Here is a 25,423-nt window from a genome sequence, read left to right on the forward strand (position 1 = left end):
CGCTGTGGGAAAGAGAGAGAAAGTAGGAAAGGGAAAGATCTGCAGTACAACCAGCCCGGCTGGAACCTGCCTTTGGACAAACAACCACATAAGGAACAGGAGCTGGTGAACACTTTTGGTTTCCTGGAAGACCGGACAGGTAGTGCTGTAGTTATCTCTGTCCTTAGCCTCCTGCACGTCCCTGCCCCACCCAGCCTTGCCTGGAAGGCTGCGATCGCATCCTTCCCCGAAGAGCAGCAGGTGGGGAGACAATGAACATTTTTTTTTTTTCCTGGAACTGGGGATTGAACTCAGGTCCTTGCGCTTGGCAGGCCAAGTGCTTATTCCACTGAGCTATCTCCCCCGCCCCAACAATGAACATTTTGTTTCTGTTGCTGTTGACCAGAAACACGATTAGTTCAGCCAATACCAAAGTCTAATGACCCCTCAAACCACGCTCTCAGGACCCTGAATGGCTCTACAGACCACACCACTACTTGCTACACACTTCACAGATGCAGAGGATTGCAAGAGTGGCCATAAATCCTCACTAGTTCAGCCAACTGGCTTCCACATCAATAAAGGTCTACTTTACCTTCTAAAGCAATAGAACAGCGCTTTTACCTATGTTGACACTGCAAGGATCTGTAATATTTTTTTATTTGAAAACAACACTGTACTGCTTTAAAAATATTTGGAAACCATTGCTTTTACCTAACTCTGTATTACAATTGTTGAAAACTGCAATCTAGAGCTGAGTTCTTTAAAGATTTGGCAAGTTACTCCTGAAAGTACTATAGATACTCGTCATCATTTTTCCAAAAAGTTCACAGAATTAATTTAGAACATTTAAAAAATAAATACTCTGATCACAGAAAGGATAGGTAAACTCCGCGCACTAAGTGCGATGTCCCTGGTGGGGGGATGTTCTGTATTCAATGTGGTCAGCACAGATCGCGACCTTAAAATTGATCATCTAATAAAATTTGCTAGGGTGGGAGTTTACAGTTACTGCTTCCACAGCAAAGGCTAGCTGTGAATCAAGTGCTCCAACCAGACATTTACTGTGTCCATGTGCACCAGGATCGACCCAAATCATCATGGTGGAAGGGAATATTGAGTCGGTACCCATTTATAAAGATGGCAAGTTAGAGACTCACTCCTATGTATATTAAGTAAATAGGACATCGCAATTACATGTGGAAACATATAAATTCACACAGAGCCATATAAACACACAGCTCCTCTATATATCAGTCTCTGGGAAAAGTTGCTTTAAGACTATAGAAAATTATACAGCCTCAACACTGTTTATCTACCTAGTATAAAGTAGTGCACCAAATGGCTCTCTCTTCCAAAGTGTATGTGTGTGTGTGTGTGTGTGTGTGTGTGTGCGTGCATGTGCATGTATGTGTGTGCGTGCATGCACCTGAAAGCAACATTTAAAGTAAAAAAAAAGTTTAAGAAAAGGATAACTTTTATTCACCAATAAATTATCACTGGAAGCTTAATTAAATCTAAATTTGTGCTCCACACATACCCATTACTGCTCAACAGCATGACCTTTTCTCTCATCAAGTGACAGAATCCGAAGTTGTCTTATTAGGAATTTTTTTTAAAGTCTCAAATGTCACAACTAAAAAAAGAAATAAGGATATACACACACACTAATATGAACATCCATCAGGGTTGTATTTTTTTCAGAGAGCACTTAGCAAGCAAGAATTTCGTAAGAATCATCCTACTTGTACCAAGTGAACATAGTCTATTGAAATAAATGAGAGTCATGTTATAACTTGTTAAAATGAACTAGACATATAAAAGTAAAAAACCCAGTAACTTTAAATATAATTAATACTATCCATTTTCATTATCACAAGCCCAACAGTTGAGGCATTGACAGTCCAATTTTTGAAATATCTTAGTCTTCTCATAAAATAATTCAGTGGTACAGGCAGAGACTCATGTGACTGTCACTTTTGCCTTTGGTCACACGGTCCTTTAGCTGTACATGTACCATGGTCCCAATCAGGAGACTCAATGGATATCTGAAGTCCAGACAATCCTCCTGCCATTGCCAGCTTTCTCCTCTCTCCTCTCTAATCAGTGAGACCAATCCAATGCCTCCACATACCACTTTCAAAAAGCTCTAACAGCGTTAGGATGAGTCCTAAGATCACTCTGTTCAACCAGCTCGCTAAGAAGCCAGGGTAAACTGGGTACACCCTTGAGTATGGCCAGCTGCAGGATGAACGGAGGAGCATGAGAGTGAGTAAGTAGCCCGACACTGCTCAAGCCACAGGACAGCTAAAGCTTCCATACTTAATGTCGAACTTTCTAGTGGGCATGGTCCAAAAGATAGAAATAACTTCAGTGAACTTTAATACATCATGTTTAGCCAGAGAGAAGACATCACTTCCACGTGTTATTATTAAAATGTTATTTCATGAGCTAGTTTACCTGGTTTGAACAAGTCTCTGAAGTCGACCTGTGTGTAGCACATATACATCGCATGCCTCCATGCGGATCATCCACATTTTAGGACGCTCACTGGGAGCTCAACTGGACAGCAAGGCGGGAAGCACTTCCATCCCAGCATGAAGCTCTGTCCAGCTGGTCTTCCAGGGGAGAGGGAGGAAAGGAAGGAGAAGAGCACCGCGGGGAGGAGCACAGGTTGCACGAGTATGCAGACCCCTCGGGCCTCGCTTGCAGACTGGAGAGCCCAACTCTTAAGCTTAAAAGGCTTTTAACTCTTGACCAGCAAAAGGTAGCACAATAGAATGTTCTATTGTGGAAGATGGTTTCCTGGAGGAGGAGCAGAACACGACCTGGAGAGCGCAGAGAGGGGGCAATGAGTGCTGGAGAAGACCAGCCGGGCTAGGGTACACCTCTGAAGCTAGGACCTGTTTAAAAACACAGATCTATAGGCCAGGATCAATTGTTGATGAATTCTTTTCTAGTCAAGATAAAATATTAAGAAACAAGAAAATATGAACTTTTTTGGGCAAAATTAACTTCTTCAATGCAACACATAGCCCTTTATTCTGAGTACAAGCACCTTCAAGAGGCAGGTATGAAACAGTGGTAACTACAGATCAGATTGTCGCATGGTCTTTAAAAATGTCCTTGCTGGAGAACACAAAAATATTTATAATGCTTTGTGGCTCCCTAAATCCTATTCCTAGGCCAGGCAAGGCAGCACACACCTATAATCCCAGCACTCAAGAGGCTGAAGAGGAGGATTACCCTGACTTTAAGGCCATCTTAGGCTACAATTTGAGTTCAAGGCCAGTGTAAACTGCACAGGAAAACCTCATCTCAAAAGGACAAAAATGAATTCTGCTGCTAGACCTTAGTTTGTAAGTAAAATGCTGGAGAAGCCACTCTTTTAAATTGTTAAGAGTTTATTAAGAGAACATAGGATCCAATATATGGCCACTATTCTGTACATTGATTTTTTTTTTGCTTATTTCACATATTCATGTCTATTGAACAATAACATTCCCTGGACTCTTATCAGAGATTGCTATACAGCAATTCAGTGTCTTCAATATATTAATTGTTTATATAGCCACTCCTATAATGTTTGTATTAGATCAATGACTATTAATAAAAATAGCTTTATCCAGCTGGGGGTGGTGGCACATGATTGCAATCTGAGCACATAAGGCTGAGGCAGGAAGAGCACTGTGAGTTTCAGACCAGCCTGCGCTACAAAGTGAGCTCAAGGCCAGTATGAACTGCACAGTGAGATTCTGCCTCAAAAAGACAAAAAAAAGAAAAAGCATTATCCAAACTAGCTCTCCTGTTCCTACCTTTAACTCCATGGATGGTTTCCTTAGGATACAGCTCACCATAGGGAGGGAGTTCATGGGTCAACAGCAATGTAGTTCTAGGGTTAGTCATTAGTATACACCACCAGCTACAGCAGCAAAGACAATAGGCCAACATTGCTGAATGCTCCGACAAATAATGAGCTATAATTCTGATAATTTCACTGGCAAACATGTCTTAATTTTCATTTCTTGAGTGAAAATTCTTTTCTTGAATGAGGATACACCTATTTCTCATGATGACATCTGGCTTCTAATTCCCTATACTCCTTTCCTAACCACTTCCCATGAGGACTTTGGGCTCTGACCTTTGCTAGTCCATTCTTTATACCTCAGACAATAACCACTTAATCTTTTAAGCTGTCCCATTATTTTCACCCATGCTGTGGCATTCCATTTAATATTTATTCCATCGCCTTTGGCTGGGCTATTTTTCTTTTATTCTTTTGCTATTCAGGCACATTTGTCTCATGTACAATGACTTTCTCCATTGCTTCAGTGGTCATAAGTTTATCTTCCATATACAGTTGGGTTAAAAATGCTATTCCATTTTCCTCTAATTATAGAAACACAGAGAAGCTTAAAAGCAGGAGTCTTTACACTCAAATTAACAAGTACAAAACTTTTTGGTATGAGTGAGATTTGCTCAGATAGTTCCCAAAGTGGACCTGACTGCATTATAAAATGACAAACACCATAAAAGTGCTACCTTCTCTAATAAGTAATGATGGTGAACATAATAACCAAGAACTGAAATTTACAACTCCTCCTAGAGGGCTCAAAATCTCATAATATTGGTGCTTACAGCTCAGTCTTACTTAAAATTAACTTTCAGCAAGAAAGGTCATCAGCGTACAAAAGCAATAATCTGAAAACATACTGCCAGCTGGGAATACACAGCGCAATCAAAGCCTGACCAGGTGGTGTGCCACCTGTAATCCCAGCCCCCCTGGGAGGCTCAGCCAAGAGATCTCGAATTCAAGCCCAACCAGGGTAATCCAGCAACTTAGCAAGACCTTATCTCAAAATTTATAAACAGCGTGGGTACGCAGCCCAGTGCGAAAGCCTGGGTTCTATCCCCAGAACTGAAAAAATTAAAATGCAGTAAAAATGGCTATGGACACATTTTCTGTTTTTATATAATGAAATGACATGGGAAAATGAAAGAACTCCCTTCCACAGGTAGAAAATGAAGCAAAAGCATGGAAAAAACAGCACATACATAAATCATTCACAAAATTTAGATCACAATGTATAATTTTATATATATATATGATAAAAATTGGTAAGTACTTTATGGAAAGATTAATAACCGTTATCTGTAGGGAAGGTGGATTATGAGTAAGTTTTACTTTGGCCTTTATATTCTTTTTGCAACACATAACTTATATAACTGACACAGCTAAATATCTTTATATACATATATACAAATAACTTTCTCTTTTAAAACTTCTTAAATGAAAGCAGGAAGTATTAGAGCATTGTACTAAATCAAACGCTACTAAAATACTTCAACTCCTACACAGGCACAGCTCGCTGAGCACCCCTCCTCCCCTCCAGGCCTCTCCTAGCCTCACTTCTGGGCCAAGTCTAGCAGAAATCCATTATAATAAAACACAAAGATTTTCCAAAATGCCATAAACTCTCAGCTGCCCTTTTTTGAAGTTACAGTCTCAAAGATTTATAATTTGTAATGGGATCTACATAAAAAATGATATTGCTATATTGTAAAAAAAAAAAAAAAAAAGAATCCTGCTACATAAATACTGACGCATTCGCTAGGAATGATAAAATGATCAATGTTCCAGCTTTTCTTAAAATTCTTCAGCAAGAAAACATGTATTTTGGGGAGAGGGCTTAAAACAGATGAAACCAAAACAGAATAAAGCTGAATTGCTGGATGGAGCACAGTCTAGTACCGTAGGATAATGTACTATTTCATTTTGGATCTATCTGAACTACTTCTACTGTTTTCTGTATCAGTGTTGTGAGAAGAAGCCAGGAAAAGTGAACAGCCATGTGCATGCGGACACAGCCACTCACCACGTCCACATGGAACAGCGAAGAGCCAGCCCTGTCTGCTGCTCTTCATTGTTTCTGAACACACAAGGGTGACTGTTGGAGTGGGATGAGCAATCTACCTGAAAATTAGAGCAGAACACTGGCTCTGCTTTTTCTTCGCTAGGCAGAGTACAAGCACATAAAATCAACTGAAAGTATCTTTCATATCTATCTAGATACCGTTCAAAAGATTTTAAATTTCCTGCCCAGAGCCAGATGAGGCCAACAGCGAGCCGTGGGTGCACCGACCGGCTCGAGAGACTTAGAGCACCACACCACACCACAGCGGATGGCCCAGGGGACACAGCAGAAAGGCTCTGCGCCTCCACAGAGGCCGGGTCACTAGTCCACCTCATGAATTCTGATCTTTGCTGTGGTTACAGGGCTGATAGGATGCTGAGCATCTGGGATCCCAACACCAATGACTTCCCAGAGTTTCACAAGAAAAAATAAAAATACTCTCCTATCACTTTTCTAAGACATAGCTAAAGAACTCCATGGCTATTATCAGGATATATCTTATTTCCCCTGGCAAGCTGCAAAGCCAGTTTTATTTTCATTTTACAGATGTGGAAACTGAAGTTCAGAGCTGTGAAGATTGCTTGTGAACATGAAGGTCTTCAAGGACTGTGTCCCTTTCACTTCCCAACGCTCCCCTGAGGTGTCTGTGAAGGAAAGACAGAGGTGCCTCCCAGGGACAGTGAGGCAGGGCTGCGAAGAGGGGAATTAGCAGCAGGCCTGATGCTCTTCAGCTGCAAAGCTATCTCCTGAATAAGCACTGCCTCACACTATTGGTTTCATTGTGAAGACCTTCATGGATTGTACTATGTTTGCTCTCGGTTCTGTGGGCTTGCTCTCAGCACTTTCCCAGCAAGGCCCCTGAACCTAGACACAGCATTAAGGGTTTTTTATGCATTCATTTAGCAGTACTACAGATGGAAACCAGGGTCTTGCACATGCTTGGTCGGCACTCTATACTTGAGCTACATGCCAAGCCCTACACGAGAAATGGCCAAGGCTGTGTGGCTGAGAGTTTGACTGCTGGTCCTATCTCTTCACAAATCAGTCCAAAGAAGAAGAGCTGGCAGGGCCACAGCACATCCCCAACTCCCAGGGCCACTTAACCTACAAGGAGAGTGAAGCCTACCTCTCTGACTTCATGAAGCTGGCCGGGATACTGACTCTTGGTTCTTCGGGCAGCTGCAGGCGACTTGTGATGCGTGACTGTGACCACACCGGGGGCCCCCGCAATGAGGTGTCTCTGGCTACAGGGAGACGCAGAATTGGGTGTTCCGTGGGGGAGCAAAGTGAGACTTCGGCTCCGGGAGCTTGGAGTACTCTAGAATAAGCAACAGGTGTCAAAACTCAACAACTGACCTGCAGAACAGGACCAAGTGGTGCCTTCCATTTACCTGGGACCCTTTAATCTTTCCCCCTCACCTGCTTTGATGGAGGAAGGCATGGGGGAGGCACACAATTGTTGCGTGCCCAAATCCCAGATTTGGCTTAGGAAGGGCAGTTTCCATTAACTGTCCTCCTGCTGTCTGTCTTCTCTGACTACTATCTCATCCCACTTTATGACATGAAGGGCTAAAGAAAATCTCCCCGTGACACCATGGACTCATGGATTCCTTCCTCTGCCCTCGTTATTTCCTCTCCCTAGAATGGCCTTCCCCACCCAGCTGGAGAACTACTGAACCTTCACAGCTCCTCTCAGTGGGGTCTGCTCTGAGAAGCATCTCCCTGCTCATCTTAACCCTTCCCCTATCTAACTCTACAGCCCTGAGATTATACTTACTCCCTAGCTCTTCAGAGATTCCTTCAAACTCAACTTTAGATCCCCAAGGCATGACAAACAGTAACTGTTTAATTTATTATGTGCTTAATAAATGTGTGCTGCATGAATAGGTGCACTGAACTATCCACCTCAATGGTTAGCTCAGTGCTTTTCTTTTTTTTACTGGAAATCAAACTCTGGACCTAGCACTTACCAGGAGGCACTGTGCCTGGAACTACTCCTCCAGCCCCAGTGCTTATATTCTGTCCAGTAGTAATATACAATCCAAATTACCATTTAGTCTATGAGAAAGCTGGCATCCCATCTTCCTGGACATAAATTTTTCAATAACTTGATAGCCATCTAAAAAACCAAGTTGGATTCATCTCTGAAAGACCCAAAATGTAGTAAAGACTTAAAGGGGGGAAAAAAAGCACTAAGAAAACATGTAGCCTAGAAAGCTAACACCTTGAAATTCAAAAGCTATAAAAAAGAAAAACTCCATATATTTGATTACCTAAAAATGGAAAACTTCTGTCAGGAAATAAACCACTAGTACCATCGATGAAGCCAAGTGTTAAACTAGAAAAAAAATCCAAATGCAAACTTTGATTGATGGGCAAAATACGAACAGATGGTTCACAAAAAAATATAAATGGCCCTTAAACCATATAAAGCATATGTTCAACTGACCCATAAGATACATGTAGGTAGAAACTACCTTTAGACATTGTTCTGCCCATCAGATGGGCAAAGATGCATACATCAGAGTCAACATCTACTGACAGGGCCCCACAGAAACAAGTTTATGGGAGAAAAAGGTGACCAGTTGCTGAGGAGGGCAACATGTGTGGCAGGAATACGCCAGGTGCAGGTGTGCTCCCTGGCTCCGGCAATCTCCTATCTGGGAGTCCATCCTCCAGAGACACTGGTATCCAAGTGAAATGTCATTAACAGCCCTACAGGTCACTGCAAAGTTGCATTTAATGACAAAGAATGAGAAACAACCTAAATATGTACCAGTGTAGAACAATTACATAAACTGTGATTAGCCTACATAACATAATACCACTGACCTATAAAGAATACTGAGTGGCCGGGGAGATAGCTCAGTAGAATAAACACTTGTCTGGCAAGCACAGGGTCCTGAGTTCAATTCCTGATACTGGGGAAAAAAAAAAAAAAACAAAATTGATAAGGTCCTCATTCATTGACCTTGAAATTTTCTAAGTTACACAGCTAAGTATAAAAGCCAAGGTGCTGAAGCACTGTGCAGTATGCAAAATTCTAGGTCAAAGCAGAAAATAAGTATTTTTGTTTTCATTACTATTTAAAATTATTTGCTTAAAAGGCGGAAGTACTCTAGAAGGATACACAAGACACTAAAACAGTAGCTACTTTTTTGTGGAGGGAATTGGAGGCTAGGAACAAAAGGGTTTTTTACACTGTATATTTTGTTAGTCTTTCATTTGGAGCCATTTCAACGTGTTACCTATTCAAAAAATTCAACTCTGTGTAAGATTTATGATCTAAATGCCCTGATGTTTCACTTAGCTTGAGAAAGGGGAGGTGGATGATACACTGAAATCATGCCAGGTCCAGCAGTATAATTATCAGATATTTACAGAACACTTACTACATGCCTCGCAGAATGCCTTCCATGAGATGTCAGGGAAGTGCAAGATGTATGAGACAGTTCTCTGTAGATGCTCATAATGTGACTGACGATTATTGTGCGTAACGAGATGCAAATTTGGCAACACAGCCAGAAGACGTCAAAGAAATGAGAAGGGAAAAGATCAATGAAGAGCTGATCCCATCAGAGAAAGATGCTCTGAGGGTGGGCACCTGAAGCCTGAAGTGGATTTGGAAAGAGAAGAAACAGAGCATCAGAATGCATGGCTGAGCTATTCAAAGTCGCCTTGGCCGCAGGTAAGCAGTAAGAGCTGAAGGCTGCTAAATGTTGGCAATTCATCATGTTTCAAATCTCCAAGAGACTGGGGTGTGGGAGCCAGGGCAGCAATCAGAATTCTGGGTTGCCCTGAACCCCACAGTACTTTGTAAAGGTCTTCTGGATTTAATCTACACATAGCTAGTAGGAATACAGATAAAGGCAGGAAGTAGCTTACCGCTTTTATCTAACCTCCTGCGTAGGTAACTGGAGAAATGTGCGCTCTGAGAATCCCATTCTCTCAGTCACAGGGAGGCTGAAAGCGGACAGCTACCATGGTTCATTTGCCACTTGGAGTGTGGAGGAGAACACAGGCTACTGCCCTAATCCTACAAGAACAGTAAGCTTGCCTAAGTATTAAGAGTCCACTGAAATACATTTTGATTGTTTGAAATGGTTATGCCAATCCAAAAATGAAGGCAGTCTTTTCACTGGGCATTGAAGCCAAACAGCAAGTTTCATTTTCCTACCTACACTACGCTCTGACTTTGTTGTAGTTATTTAAGCTTTCTCATTCAGCATCAATCTCTCATCCTTAAAAGATAGATAATAATGATGACCCTTAAAAGCCATCATGACGACTAAATTAGATCACACACAGAAAATGCTTAGCACAAAGCCTGGTGCACAGGAGCTGCATGGCTAGCTTGTTTGTGTCTTTATCTTACTTAAAACTTCATCAGTAGAGATCTTAATGATTTTCGAAATGCTAAGACCTGCTCAGCACAAAGTCATAGCAGCCACTGACCTCATTATTCACAGGATCAAAGAGGTGAGAAAGCCAAAAGAAAATCTTAATATTTCTATAGTCAGGAATCAGGTATCAAGACAGCAGGGAAAAACATACCCACTGCCTGTCTGCCTGTCTGTCTCTCTCAGACACACACCCACACACTGAATTCTAAGTAGATTATAAGACCCATCAGAGACCAGTGAGGAAATCGGTTAAGGTCACAGACACCTTTGCCTGCAGCAGTATCACTATGAATGGCAATAAGAAGTGCACTCAGGTGCCAAATTGTTCCACTATAGATGTCTAAGCTCATGATCATTACCTAATGGCTGTCATTTGAATTCATAAGCAGTAACACTGACTTGAAAAACCTTTAATTTTCCATTAGCTGTGAGATTCTCACAGTTCACACCCTTGCTTGCTCTCAGGGTAAATGTGAGCGAAGCCTTCTCACCACTGGTGAGCCTCACAGGGTGTCAGGAGAAAAGGCTGAAAGAGCCACCAGTTATAAGCACTACCACTGAGCAGGCCATCTTCCCAACACACAGCCTGTCTAAAAATGTTTTTTTTTTTTTAATTGTGTTTGGATTTAAACATTTACCCCTGCTACTAATTTTAGAAAAAATATTAACAGAGTCTGAGAAACAACAGGGCAGCATTTGGTTCCAAATATTTACTTCAATGGGGACAACTAGAAATGCCAAATGCACCATCTGTGGAGAATTCTAAGTTGAGAATGGCGATTTCTCCCTCTTTTACCTAAGAGGATTGCCTTGACACTGCCATCAGCAGCTCCCTGGCTATACCTGTGACCTGTCCCCTGTCCTTGTACTCCCCACCCACTACCACCTGGCGGGGTGGGTGGCAGCTACCAAGATGGGGAGTAGGAGAGACAAGCGTTGGACCTCTGAGCTGTTCCGTCACCCTACACACAACCTATGTATGTCCTTCCCAGGCTGCGAAGAGGGCAGAGCACACATACTCTGGGTCTTGTGAAGCAAAGGCTTGCTGGCAAGGGAGAAGACTCACTCTGCAGAATATGCCCAGTCAAGGGAACCAGATAACAAGCCCAGGACACCGAGGTCTCATCTCCCAGGCTTCAAGCAAGAAGCTCTGGACCACCCAAAGGCTCCTGGACCACCTAAAGGCCCCATGCCGTGCTGCTGCCTGGAACAGTGAGCCAGCCCCACGAGAGCACGCTTCTGCCATCGCTGCCTGAGTTCAAATCCAAGTAGTACTACAATACTTGGAACCTGAGTAAAGGCATATGGGTAGTATCATTTCTAAAATTCAGCATCACTTCAGCAGACTGTCAGAAAATGAAATGAGAAAAAGTAAAGAATGTACCATGTAGCAGCCATGATAAATATCACCATTAATAATACTAATGAGGCTTTCAAGTACCATTATGGTACATGGCAAAGTGTTCTGCAAGCCAAACATGTGAGTCTAACAGCTGACATTTCCTTAAGACCCTCTTAATTTAAAAAAAAAAAATCATCTCAATTACTGAAAATCCATTTGCTTCAGAGACAAAAATGCACTTAAAATGTTATTTCACATTTTCAGAAACCTAGCTGTTATAGAAAGCAAAGCTCCTCTAGATAACTATAATGCTGTATGGATACTAGAAGAATTTAAATAGGCAACGGGAATTTCCAATTAATAACTGGAACAAAAACCAAAATCCTACTAAGCACTTGCTTAGGCAAGCTCAGGGGCCGGGGTTTGATCCCTGGCACCGTACGCCATGTTGGCCCCGCCCTCAGGATTACTGAGCCGGCAATAGAGTCTGGGCATGGTGGCACATGCTTGTAACCCCAGACTGGGGAGGCAGAAAACAGGAGGATTACTAAGAGTTGGAGCCGTGTAGAGAGACCCTGCACACAAACACAAAAAGTCCCAAACAGAAACATCATCACCTGATCCTAAAACCTTGCAAGATATATTAAAGTCTGTAACTGCCGTTAGGATTCAAAGGCTCGAAGGGAGTTAGTGAGCGCCGACGTCTTAAACACACATTTGTGCTAACTATATTTCTGCTGTATGAAATTTCTGATGGGAAGAACTTCCAAGACAACTGCAACAGGATTCAAATGACATTTAATTCAGAGCCTATCTTCCTCATTTCCTTGAATTCTTTCACAGCAAGAGGACAGGCAAAGGGGTGAGGCAAGGGAAGCTTTTTTTAGAAAGCCAACTTGGCTATATATTTTGCACAATAAATTAACCACTTCATTCCACCCCTTCTCTCCTCCTCTAAAAGAAATTAATGTGCCACTCTCAAAATGGCAAAGGCTAAGAATAAAAACTGTGATTTATTCCTTTTCTTTCAAAAGTTAAACATACCTTTAGAAAGAAGGGAAAAGCATAACCATTTTAAAATAGAACACTGAGAGTCTTAAATTTATTTGGAATTTCATCTCGCTGGTAGTCAACATCTGAATAAAATGTAGGCTGCTTAGGAAATGAATCCATTCCAGTGTCTCACTCAATAGCTTCCCATCGATTTTCTCGTTGTCCTGTTTCCTGGTTTTGTTTTTTAAATTTTCTGTTATCTCAAGCTTTAAAACAGACTTAAAGTAGCAATAAAGATTTTTTTTTTAAAATTGGGATATTTTCCAAGTTCATTCAAGATTAACTTTTCAATGTCATTTTACCTCTATTTTTCCAAATTTGTCTTTTTTGAGAAATAGGAAGCCTAGGTAATTTTTTCATTGTTATCTGCAAATCCTTAGGAAGCCTTAAATATTTTTCACTAACTTCATACCAATACCCTCTTAAAACACACGCATGTGTTTATAAAGGACAAACAGCATTCTCCCAGACAGCAGTCTCTCGGCAGCTTCTAAACACACTGTCCCAAATAAATGATTATACAAGCAAATGTCAAGTTGTTCAGCACTCCTTGCTAGCAAACGCATGTACTTCCATTTCCTACAAGTAGTGAGAAAAGAAAATCTGGCATTTTCAGCTTGTCTTTTCCTCCTGTTCTCGGGTTCCCCTCCCCCACCCACCACACAGCAATCCTGCCAACTCTCAACAGCAAATCCACCTTCTCTAGAACCTGTGACCATTCTTCAGGTGCAGCTTGAAAGTCTCAGCTCCACAGAAAGGACTGGCCTGTGCACTAGGGCTCCTTACCACAAAAACCCTGTTTTTTGTCCACTTTCCCAGATCTATGCACAACAGTCAGCTTCCAATCTCTGGGCACTGCATTTCTGCCAATAGCCACCTCTTGACAACCCAAAGAAAAATGAAACATCTCTTTAGCCATGCGTACTCTGGAATCAGGTACAGGGCCTGCCTAAACTTACAAATGCACAAACACAACAAATACTCTTAGCAATGAACACCCTGGCCACGGCTTGAACCACTACCCCTTCTCTGAAAACAACTTAATTTTAAAAATGTCAATACTGTGTCAAGTGTGGTGACCCACACCTGCAATCCCAGCACTCAAGAGGCTGAGGAAGGAGAACCATTGAACATTCAAGGCCAGTCTGGGCTACATAGTGAGTTCAGGGCCAGCCTAAACTGTATAGCAAGACCCTGTCTCAAAAAAACAAAAAGACAAACAGCAACAAAAATGTCATTACTGACTCAGTGATATCTGTCCCCCTTTTCCAAGAAGGAAGAAGACTCTGGAAAAAATATATATCTATCACCCATACTACTTACACATCAACATAAACTGTCCAAAAAGCAACCCAGGACAACACCAACCAACACACATCAGTCTAGCAGGGTGTTGGGGCAAGATGGACAGCATGACGAGGCAGAAGTGAGTGAGGCACAGAACAAGAGTGACAGTCAGGGATATCAAGGATTTGAGAGACCAGTTCCTTGGCTGCAGAAGGACCGAAGGCCTTGTACATGCTAAACAGGCGCTTGACCATGGAGCTACATCCTTTGCCCCCAGTTCTTGAACTGGAAATAACAGGCAATTGCCATCCAAGCCTCAGATCACAGAGGGCTGATACTGAGAGTGACACGCCAATTAGAACAGGAAAGATCCCCAGGAGTTTTTCCTCAGAGCCCTATGAGGATATTAAGTTTTTATTTGCTACAATATATACACCTCCACAAGGATGCAGCATCTCCACTGGTCAATCTGCATGACTGAACCACACCTGAAGACGGGCATTTCCTGGTTCATTCCGTTCCCTGTTTCTCACCTTCACACAGCTGATGCAGATGACATTTTACGCCAAAAACAAGTCATGGAACAAAAAGACAAACACACACCAAGAACTCTACAATCATCACTCTACACAATGGGAAAACGAGGCTCCTGTTTCATGGTTAGACTGCTGCCTCCTGCCACCAGGTCACACCAGCCATAAGGCTGAAAAGTCCAATGCAATTCAAGGACAGATCTGTTCAAGAAGCAAATTTGATTTTCTTAAAATCAATAACTAATCTCTGACAGAAGCACTCCCATCTACTTAGAGATCATTATCTCCTTTCCAAATGCTAAGGCACAAAGTACGAAGCTCCGACAACGGGGAACCCTACTTTTGTTTCAAATGTATTATGCTAAAGTAGAAAGAAAAAAACCCCACAGATCTCCCCATGGCTGACACGCCTGAGCTGCATGCAGGGTCCTAGGATCTATGCAACAAAGCCCACTAATTCCTAGTGCAAGCTTTGTGCCACTGCTGAAATGCAGGAGGTGAAACACTTGCTAAAAACTGGGAGTCCAGCTGCGAAGCAGCTTAGTAACCCACGTAGAGGAACAGCCAAAGGGACCATAGAATCCTTACCAGGCTGTTCATCAATGAGGAAAATTTCCCCAAAATTGCTATATTTGAGCAGAACTTCAGATTTTGATATCTGCTGCCTTCTTTCCTTTTTATAAGTACGAAATACACACATAGACATACTAAATAGTCATGCTAGCCCTGTGAAATTCTGCTTCCAGTGCCTATCACAGCAGGAATACACAAGAGGCTTATGATAACAAGGTTTATTTTAAAAACACAAAGATGATTAGACTATGTCTTTGATTTTTAAGATGCCTACATATCCAGACAGTGGATGTTATGGTTTAGATTGGTAGACTGTCCCCCCAATGCCTACTGAATTCAGAGATCGTGCTTGTGGGAGGTGACTGGGTCATGAGCATGTGGTACTCAGCCCTGAATTAGCCCACTGATGGGTTCATAGCTGGCTGTGATGGTGGGAGATGAAGTCTGCTGGAAGCTGGGTCACCGGGGGCCTGGCCTGTAAGGGTCTAGATATTACTATACAGTCTATATATAGTATAAAGTATACTGTACTGATGCAGAGGCTGAGTATATGTTACTACATAGCCTATACTTTACTATGCATATCTATGTCCCTCCTCCTCCCTTGGTCTCTCCCTGTCTGCCGCCTGCCATGTCATAAATTCTTTCTCCCCTGCCCTACAGCTCTGCCTGGCTGCCAGCTCATTGTGGACTGAAATCTCTACAAACTGTGAGCCAAAACAAGCCTCTCCTCCTGGAAGAGTCGTAGGTGTCTGGTATTGTGTCCCAGCAAAGATTAGCTGAGTATATGATGTAAGGCTACTAAGAGTCATTTCATATTTATTGTGTGTTCTACTTATTTCTGGATCATAAAAGAAATAACTTAATTCACTTTCAAATCTCTCCTTTTTTCTCCAAGGAAGTTAAAAGAGAATCCATATAAATATATGTAATATAAAGACCAGGGCCCTACCACACTTCAAAAATGGATATACAGATTTAACACAATCCCAGTCAAAACACCAATAGCATACTTCACAGAACTACAAAGAACAATCCAAAAATTCATATGGAACTAGGAGAGGTCCAGAATAGCAAAAGCAATGCTGGAGGACAAAAGCAAAGCAGGAAGCAACACACTCCTGGACTTGAAGTTATATTACAAAGCAACTGTGATAAAAACCAGCATGGCACTGGCACAAAAAAAGACACGTGGACCAGTGGAGCGGAATACAGAGCACAGTAGCAACCCCAAGCATATTCAATCATCTTGATCTTTGACAAAGGGAACAAAAATATATACTGAAGGCAACAACCTTTTTAACAAACGGTGCTAGAAAAACTGGTTATCTACATGCCTAAAGCTGAATCAGACCCATCTCTCTTACCAAATAAAATAATAGCTCAAAGATGTAAACGTTAAAGCCAAAGCACTTAGCTTGCTGGAAGACAAAATAAGTAAAGCTCTGAAGTCGCAGGCTCAGGCAAGGACTTTCTGAACAGAACCCTGATTGCATAGGAAATAATACCAAAACTCAACAAATTAAGTCACATTAAATTGAAAGCTTCTCCACAGCAAAAGAAACAATGTACCTAAAGGTAAAATTTTTTTTTCTAGCTCTTCTTCAGAGGGAAGACTAATATCTGGAACATCCAAAAGCAATTAGACCCTCCAAAAAATCAAAGACTCATTTATGAAATGAGCAACTGAAACAAGGTAACTTTCTCATAAGAAGTATGAATGGCCAATAAATACATGAAGTACTCAACATCACAGACCATTAAAGAAATACAAATGAGGGCTGGTGAGATGGCTCAGTGGTCTAAAGCACCTACTTAGAACAAGCTTGGCAAAGCACAGGGACCGCGGTTCAATCCCCCAGCACCACATGCTAGCCAGCCCCGCCCCCTGTGGGCTGAGCTGGCCACACACACACATAAATAAATAAATAAATATTTTTTTAAAAATCATAAAAAAAAGAAATACAAATGAGAACAACACCAAAATTCCATCTTACTCAAGAAATGGCCATTACCAACAAATCAAACCACACTGTTAGTACTGGTGAGATAGCTCAATGGACTAAGTGCCTGCTTAGGCAAGCACAGGGACCAGGGTTCAATCCCTGGCGCCACATGCCTTGCGAGCCCTGCCTCCAGGCATGCTAAGTGGCAACAGAGTTTGGGTGTGGTGACACATGCCTTTAATTCCAGTGCTGGGGAGGCCGAAAATAGGAGGATCACTATCAATTTGAACTGCAAAGTGAGGCCCTGTACCAAATACATTCAAACAAACAAACAAACCACATTGTTGATGGGAATGTAAATTAGTAAAACCATTATGGAAATCAGCATAGAAATTTTACTCTAGTTCTAGGTATCTTTTCAGAAGAGTTAAAAACATACCATAGGGACTGGGGAAATAGCTCAGTGGAATAAGTGTTTGCCTGGCAAGCGCAAGGTCCTGAGTTCAATCCCTGGTACCACCAAAAAAAAAAAAAAAAAAAAAAAAACAAAACCACAGTGATACATACAGACCCATGTTTACAGCAACAATTCATAATAGCTCAAAAAGCAGACTATATAGGAGCTGGGGAGATGGCTCAGTGGAATAAGCGCTTCCCTGGCAAGCACAAAGGCCTGAGTTCAATCCTCAGTTCTGCCAAAAAAAAAAAAAGAAAGAAAGAAAGAAAGAAAGAAAGAAAGAAAGAAAGAAGCGTATAGATACGTCAACAGACAAATGGATATAGAACATATCACATTTATACACAATGGAGCACTAGTCTGCATAATGTAAGATAAACTTGAGTTACCCATAGGAAAATAGGTGCACTTTGAGACCATAATTTTCTTAGTTACTTATCTTGTTGCTGAGACAAAATACTCAATGCCCAAAGTTAAAGGAGGAAAGGTTTATTTCAGCTCATAGTTTGTAGAGCTTTCAGTCCACGATTGGCTGACTAAATGTAGAGGCATGGCAGAGGGACACCACCAAGCAGAAGACACGCAGCAGCAAAAAGCGACACACACCAAACGCGGCAGCTCCTTCTGTCGCTGGCATGCTATCCGGCTACCTCCAGGGCGGCAGCACTCATCTTCACCCTTCATCCTACCAGTGAGTCAATCCCAGCATCACACTGGTGGTCCCAGGAGCACACACGCCAGATCCAGCCACCTCCGAAAGCTGCTACGACCACATGAGGCTTTGGGGGGCTCTCGATATAAGCCATAACAATGTTTTTTTCCTGTATTTTAGGGAAGGGTCTACAGGGTGTTCAGGGTCTCACTACTAGATTGGACTCACCTGTTTACAGCCTCCCAAGAGCTGGGATTATAGGCACATGCCACCATACCCAGTCTCAATTGCAGTCTCAGTGCACCCCAGGTGCAGGGCCGGCATGCACACCAGGTACAAATGAACACACAACCAGGGGAAAGAGACAAAGAACCACCAGGGGTCCCAATCCTTTCCAGGCACTGATCATACAGACAGGCCATCAGAAGCAACCCAGGAGAGGCTCGGACCAGCTCACACATGAAGGCGTCGGTACTGCCCAATGTCAGGGTGACAGGCAGGAGAGGGATTGCAAGGGCACACACCATGCCTGGCTTAACTATACACCTCAATAAACAAAATGGAAGTATTAAGGAAATGTGTTAAGTATTCTTGAAACTAAGTCAGGCATGGTGGCACAAGCCCATAATTCCATTACTAGGAAGGCTGAAGCAGGAGTATCACTATGTGTTTGAAGCCAACCTGGGCTACCTCGTGAGTTCAAGGTCAGCCTGGAACACACAGTGAGATCCAGTCTCAAAAAAATTGAAAAATACAGAAAGCCAACCAGCCAGCGACAGAAAGAGAGACAGAGACAGAGAGAGACAGACAGACAGACTGCCTGCCTGCCGTGTCACTTAAGAAAGTGCCAGGGAAGGGGGATGGCAGTGCAGCGCACTGGTAGAGTGCTTGTCCTAACATGCACAAGGGCCAGCACCAAGGGAAGAAGGAGGGAGGGCGGGAGAGAAGAGAAGAAGGAGGCCATCGATGGAAGACAGCTGATATAAACTGCTACTGATGTATCTGTGGGCACGGTCATTGTAAAACAAATACCCAGAATTTGTGGAAATATAGCAAGATTCTATAATTGGTTTGCTTCCTACTTTCAAGAATCCAAATCAGGAAATTAGAGGTGACCCACTACAGATGTGCCTGGGACCAGAGATGCTGCAGAAACACAAGCAGCACAGCCATGATCCTTGGAACCCATCCAGGGATCATGAAGAAAGAGCAGGCTCCCACTGGATACCTGCTTCAGATGCACACATTTCACGGTAGGCGAGTCAGCAACCGCTGTGACTCAGGAGCGACAGTCCAATCTGCATCAGCTAAGCAGCCCGCTCCTGAGGTGCCTCAGCCTGAGAACCACGAAGCCATAGCATCCCGCGCACGTGCTCCAGTGCTTCATCTGCAGGGAGCAGCTGTCTCTGTAGGAGAATGGATGCACCTGGTGATAGTGTGCTGCATGAGTCAGACGCAGAAGCCTACGTGTCGCTGCTCCTCTTACACGACGAACTCAAGGTATAAATAAGAAAAAGCACAAAACAAGACAGATGATAACAAACAGGGTGACAAATCTTCTCCAGATAGGAAGGGGACCAGGAGATGGAGGGAAGCGTGGAGGGGGAAAGAAGGTGTGTGTGCATTTAGATGTGTCGTGCGCACATGCCAACTCCCTAGGAATACGACCACTGCGTACTGCAAACGTGTACTGATAACAAAAGCACTTTTAAAAACAGTTTCCACAAATCCTGAGAGCAAAGGCTGGCTCAGCGAAGAGCTCCCAGACTCACTACAGACGTGACACTCCACAAAGATGGAATACCTGGGCAGTGTGGCACTGCACTGTGGGGAGTGTCCCTCACCCAAAACACCTGGGACTAGAAGAGCTCCGGATGTCAGTTTCTCAGATTTTTGAATCATGTGCATACATGGGGCCGAGGAGATAGCTCGGTGGTCTAAGCGCCTGCCTGGCAGGTCCAAGGACCTGGGTTTGATCCCTGGCACTGCATGCCATGCCAGCCTGTGCCATGCCAGCCACTGAGACCCACGACGGCGCCTGCCTGTACAGCCAGCGCTGAGGAGACTGAGACAGGAGGATCACTATGAGTCTGAGCTGTGTAGCAATACCCTGCACCAAAAAAAATGAATCTTTAAAAACAACTTGAATTATCTGCATATATACAATAAAATAGGTTAAGAACATGATCAAGTCTAACTAAAACTCATTCATTTTCACATATACCTGATACATTTGACTTGAAAATAATTTGATAGGATATTGGCATTTTTATTTTGATCTGTCAGATGAGGTCAGGTGCGGAATTTTCCACCTTGATCATCCTGTGAGGGCTCAAAAAGTGGGATTTTGGGACATTTCAGATTTCAGCTTAGAGAGATTAAGTGCCTCATACTTTGGGGATAGGCAGGAAGATAGCATGATCCTTAAATGAAATGCAGAAGAAAAGCTGTTGGGCTTTACATGAACACAATCGCTCCTACTACTTGAAGCGCTTCTGAGCTAGTATGTCACTGTCATAAGAGACACTGGAGCACATAAGGAGAAAATTAAACTCTTATCATTCCCTGCATGATGGAAGATGAGAGATTTTTCTCTCATTTCTTCCTGTCCCCAAAGACTCTACTACCTGTTGAGGAGTTCAAGTTATTCATTTTTTAGAGTTTCATTTTGTGTTAAAAATCTAATTGGATTCCTATAGCCTTAGCAGACTATAGGAGCTTTAAGTCTCATAGATCACCAGGCCTAATTCCTTCAAAAGTAATAAGGGAAGGGAGAAAAAGAAGTGAGAGGAACTGGGATGAATGCATGTCCTTCACTCACTGGCAGGCTGCAAAAAGCTTATACCCCTGAAGTTTTGGGAGATAAAGGAGGGGGTCTCAAGTGGCCACCAAAGGAGATAACAGACTGGAAAAGTGGCCTGAGCTAGACCCACCTGGGTCCTGTCCTCCATCCTTTCAAGCCACCTCTGAACACAGGAGGCTGCTGAGGCAACTCGCACTACATAGAGCACCAGGACTCAGGCCATCATTTATGCCTGCTTTCTGACCTCGGACTGCCCTGCCAAAGCCAGTTCACGAAGCCCATCAGAATATTTAAGAAACTGGGTATGGTGGCGCATGCCTGTAATCCCAGCACTAAGGGAGGCTGAGACAGGAGGATCCCTATGAGTCCAAACTGTGTAGCAAGACCCTGTATAAAATAAATTTAAAAGTTTGAAAAAGAAATATTTAAGTGCATGTGCAAGCTTAGAAGTGAGAGAGACCAGGGCAATAGCTCAGTAGAATAAGCACCTGCCTAGCAAGCACAAGGTCCTATTTCAATTCTAGGAGGGGTGGGGGGAGAGGAGGAGGAGGAGGAGGAGGAGGAGGAGGAGGAGGAGGAGGAGGAGGATTTATCTACAGATAGGATGGAGAATGAAACAACCTACGCAGTTCCTACAAAATGCACCATGGACTCTACTTCACTGCCCATGCCAGCAGCTGGCCCAACAGCATGCTTCTGGCTGCCTTTGTCTTGCCGCACTGCATTTCTTCTGACCTCCCTCTCTATTTGCCCGAGATCACATTCCTGCACCAAAGCCTTCATTCCCCAGGTTCTGCTTTCTAGAGGACCCCACTGAAAACAACAGGTCCCATCATCTCACAGAACGTCAGGCACTGCTTGCTTTCATCTGTCTCCCTGATGGATGCTGGTCCTCTTCCCTTCCTTCCCCATTCAGATTTACTCTCTTTAGGCCGAAGTTCCAATTGACATAACATTAAATTTCACTTCTTCAAGTCTACCAAGAATTATCTTGAGGAACACAGAACAACTTTCCCAACAATGGCCCAATGAGGACACTGTAAAGAGTTAACTGCAGCAGATTCCCAGTGGGGCATCTCCAGGACACATGCCAGCGTTCAGAGTCAGTGTAGCTTATGAGCTCCAGTCATTGGTGGCCCTGGACTCTTAGTTCCAACCAAAGGCAGCAGCCATGAGTGCTGATGCTTTGTAGGCTGACAGAAGGAAGATGAAGCGCCACAGAGCTGCTGAGATCCAGGCTACAGAATGAAGATCTGCTGACAGGCAGAGAAATACAAGATGGTTCCTCCCATATGCAATTATCATATGGCAGTCGAAATTCTACTTTACATTTTACATCTGCTAAATACAAATATGGAACCAGCACCCCCACAACAAAGCATTATGCACCCTCCTCTACTGGGCATTAAAGAGGCCCCTTGTATTATTATTAACCAAAAATCAACAGAGTGTGCAGAAAGCACTCTGCAGGAAACAGAAGGTGTGGGCTTTCAACCTTGAGCTGCTGACTGCCCCAACCTGTGTACTTCATGACCCAAGCACAGAGGAGCAAGATTAATGTCTCATCCAAGAGAATCAAACAGAGACTCAAACAGATGTACACACTACCTACCACACCCAGAAGGTAATAAAATAATTCAGATGGCCACCAGTTAATGAATGGATAAATAAAAAGTGGTACATCCATATAATAGCATAATTTTAGCCATAAAACTAAATGGAATAATGACAGATGCTACAGCACAGATGAGCCAATGTACGCAACTGGCTAGTGCATTCCAACTGCAGGCACTAGCCAGAGCCAGTACATCCATGGAGACAGTTGATCGGTGGTTGCCAGGAACTTGGGAAAGGGGAAAGTGGGAAGTAGCTGCTTAATGGATACAGGGCTTTATTTTAAGGTGAAGGCTGTTACTGAACTAGAAAGAAGCAGTGGTTACGCAATGCTGTGCATGTACTCACATCACAGAAATGTGCTCTTTACAATGGCTAATTTTATCTCCTGTGAATCTCATCTCCATTTTTTAAAATGAAGAGAAATGCCTTATGGACCAGGCAACCTCCATGAACAATTCTATCCTGGTCTATCTGATGGCATGTAACTTATCCTAAAAAGGCTTCTTGTCTATTCCATGAGTTATGTGGTGCATAATAAAATATTCTATTGTAAGGCGGATCTGATGTCTCCTTAATGTGGACAGGGCAATACACCCAGAGCTACTAGATAAAAAACTGAGAGGGATCCTGAACAATCACTTAAATTTTCTCATGGCATGTACCAATCTGCCAACATAAAACCCATTAACCTGTATATCCAACAAAATGTGAAAATAAAGTCCACCAACCCAATGGCAAAAACTGTTTAAGAAAACTACCCCGAATTGTTAGCAATGGTTTTCTGAGAGAGGTGAGACTGCAATCTTCCTAGGTGCATCAGCGTGCTTCTCAGCTGACTTTGAGAGAAACCCTGCACAGTTGGGATCAAGGCACTGAAAAGATGAGGTCTATGCTGTGCAGAGTGAACTGAAGGAGCTGAACAATGACAGAGTGACTACTTTTTTTTAAAAATCCTGCTTGAAATCATCTAGTGCCAGTGGCCTAATACAAACACAGTGCTCTCTTAACCTTCCTTTAGGCCAATTCCAAAGCTTTTCCCAATCACCTTTTATTTCTCTGCAACTTTTGATGACACCAATCACTCCCACCTTTCAAAGCTTCTGGGATGATAAGCCATCCCCCTTCTCCACCTGCACCTGCATGCACATTCCTTAATTCATCACTGTTTGGTCACCCAAATGTAAGTGAATCTGGGGTCCAGCCTTCAGGTCTTTATATATTTACCCTTCTTCTCCAAGGATTTTTTTTCACCTTTTTTCTCAGAGGAATCTACATCAGACCTAAAAAGAATTCCAGATTTCCAGCTGTCTTAGAAAAGCTTCTCACCCCAACTCAATGCCTTCTTATCCCTTTCTTGGCTTCCATGCACAAGTCACTTTAAATTTCTCCTATTCTTTGACTTCCTGAACTCTGGTAACAATCCTATCTACTTTTCTTTTTGGAAACTGTCCATCCCTTAGCCCACAAATGGCAGCACCCCAAGCGTTATCTGTGTAGACTACCAGGAAGTCACATGAATGAATGGTTGAAATATGAGCCTCCCACAGTAAACAAGGAGATACAGACTGGGTTTGGAGACAACAAGATTTTGTCCAGGGAATTACAGCATATTAAGGAGGAAATTTAATATAGAAAACTGGTTACAAAAGGATAGATGAGAAGAAAGAACAGCCAGGAAAAGACGAGGCAACTTCAAGATTAGCAATATGGAGAGCTATCATCTCTGGCAGGGCTGGAGGGAGACGAGATTCTGGGAAGGGAGAACAGAAGCAAAGCCCAGAGACTGCAGTGGTCCTTGACTCTCGCAGCTAAACACACAGAGCAGGGCCACGCAGGAATGGAGAAAGACTCAAGCAAGGCATCCACTGCTCACCACGGCAGGAGGAGCAGGTCCTCTCTCCTGCTAATGAGGCCTCCCAGCACCTCTCACTGGCTGAACCCAACCAGAAGTGGAAGTGGAGGGCAAGGGATCCTGGGAAAGACCATTCCACAGAAGGAAGCCACAGATGCTGCCAGTGTGCACTGCAGGAACCTCTGTAGCATCAGTCTGTATCACAGAAAACCCACCACAAAAATGTCTTGCTTGGGCCTGGATCCAAACAGCTGATCAGCTTTGGCTCCAAGATGGTGTGACAAGGTGACTGGGGTTATTTCTCCAGCTGTGTTGCCTCCTTCTTAGCTACCACTGGACTGCCCGCCCCCTAATGACACACTGCATTCTCCTGCTGTCACTACCTGCTCTTCCTAGAAGAATTTTACCTTTCTCTCCCCTTTCTCTACTTCATGCACCCCACAGTTTGCTCAACTACAGACATATGGCAGCTTCATGGTCACAGTGTAAGACATTTTGTGACTTTTCGTTTAGAACATGAAGACTGAATTCTATTACCTGGTTCTTATTCCACCCAGGGACTTTCTCTGCAATTCCTTTTAAAACTCATGGGACCTGGGAGATGGTTCAGTGGAATAAGTGCTTCCCTGGCAAGCGCAAGGGCCTGAGTTCAATCCCTGGTTCCACCAAAAATAAATAAATAAATAAATAAATAAATAAATAAATAAATAAAAATAAAACTCATGCTTTACCATTCTCAAATCTCCTCTTGTGTTAAACACAAAAGAAGTCTACATTAAAGAACAGACTGTCCTTACATGAAAGCCAGTGGCTTCAGCTTCTTGTATTTCTGCTCCAGAACAAATAGGAGCCATGCCTACCTCCCATACGTTAAGTACTAACAGATTAAAAAATAAATAATATAGAAAGCATCCGCATCCAAAAACCAAGCATCGGGGCTGGTGAGATGGCTCAGTGGTCTAAAGCACCTACTTGGAGCAAGCTTAGCAAAGCACAGGGACCGCGGTTCAA

The 25,423-nt window shown here is 43.0% G+C and overlaps 1 protein-coding gene across 4 annotated transcripts in view; it reads right to left on the bottom strand.

Moving 5' to 3' along the window:
* Osbpl10 (oxysterol binding protein like 10) overlaps window positions 1-25,423 on the bottom strand; it is a 314,690-nt gene that overhangs the window by 124,618 nt on the left and 164,649 nt on the right. For 3 of the 4 annotated variants that reach the window (XM_004634215.2, XM_023718519.1, XM_023718518.1), the window contains exon 4: window positions 7,021-7,212. The exons of the other annotated variant lie outside the window; for it this stretch is intronic. In XM_004634215.2, coding sequence (XP_004634272.1) covers window positions 7,021-7,212 — 192 coding nt within the window. The remainder of the gene's footprint in view (window positions 1-7,020; window positions 7,213-25,423) is intronic. 4 annotated transcript variants of the gene reach the window in all.

Source organism: Octodon degus, unplaced genomic scaffold (assembly GCF_000260255.1).
Source record: "Octodon degus isolate 3935 unplaced genomic scaffold, OctDeg1.0 scaffold00059, whole genome shotgun sequence".
Lineage (NCBI taxonomy): Eukaryota > Metazoa > Chordata > Mammalia > Rodentia > Octodontidae > Octodon > Octodon degus.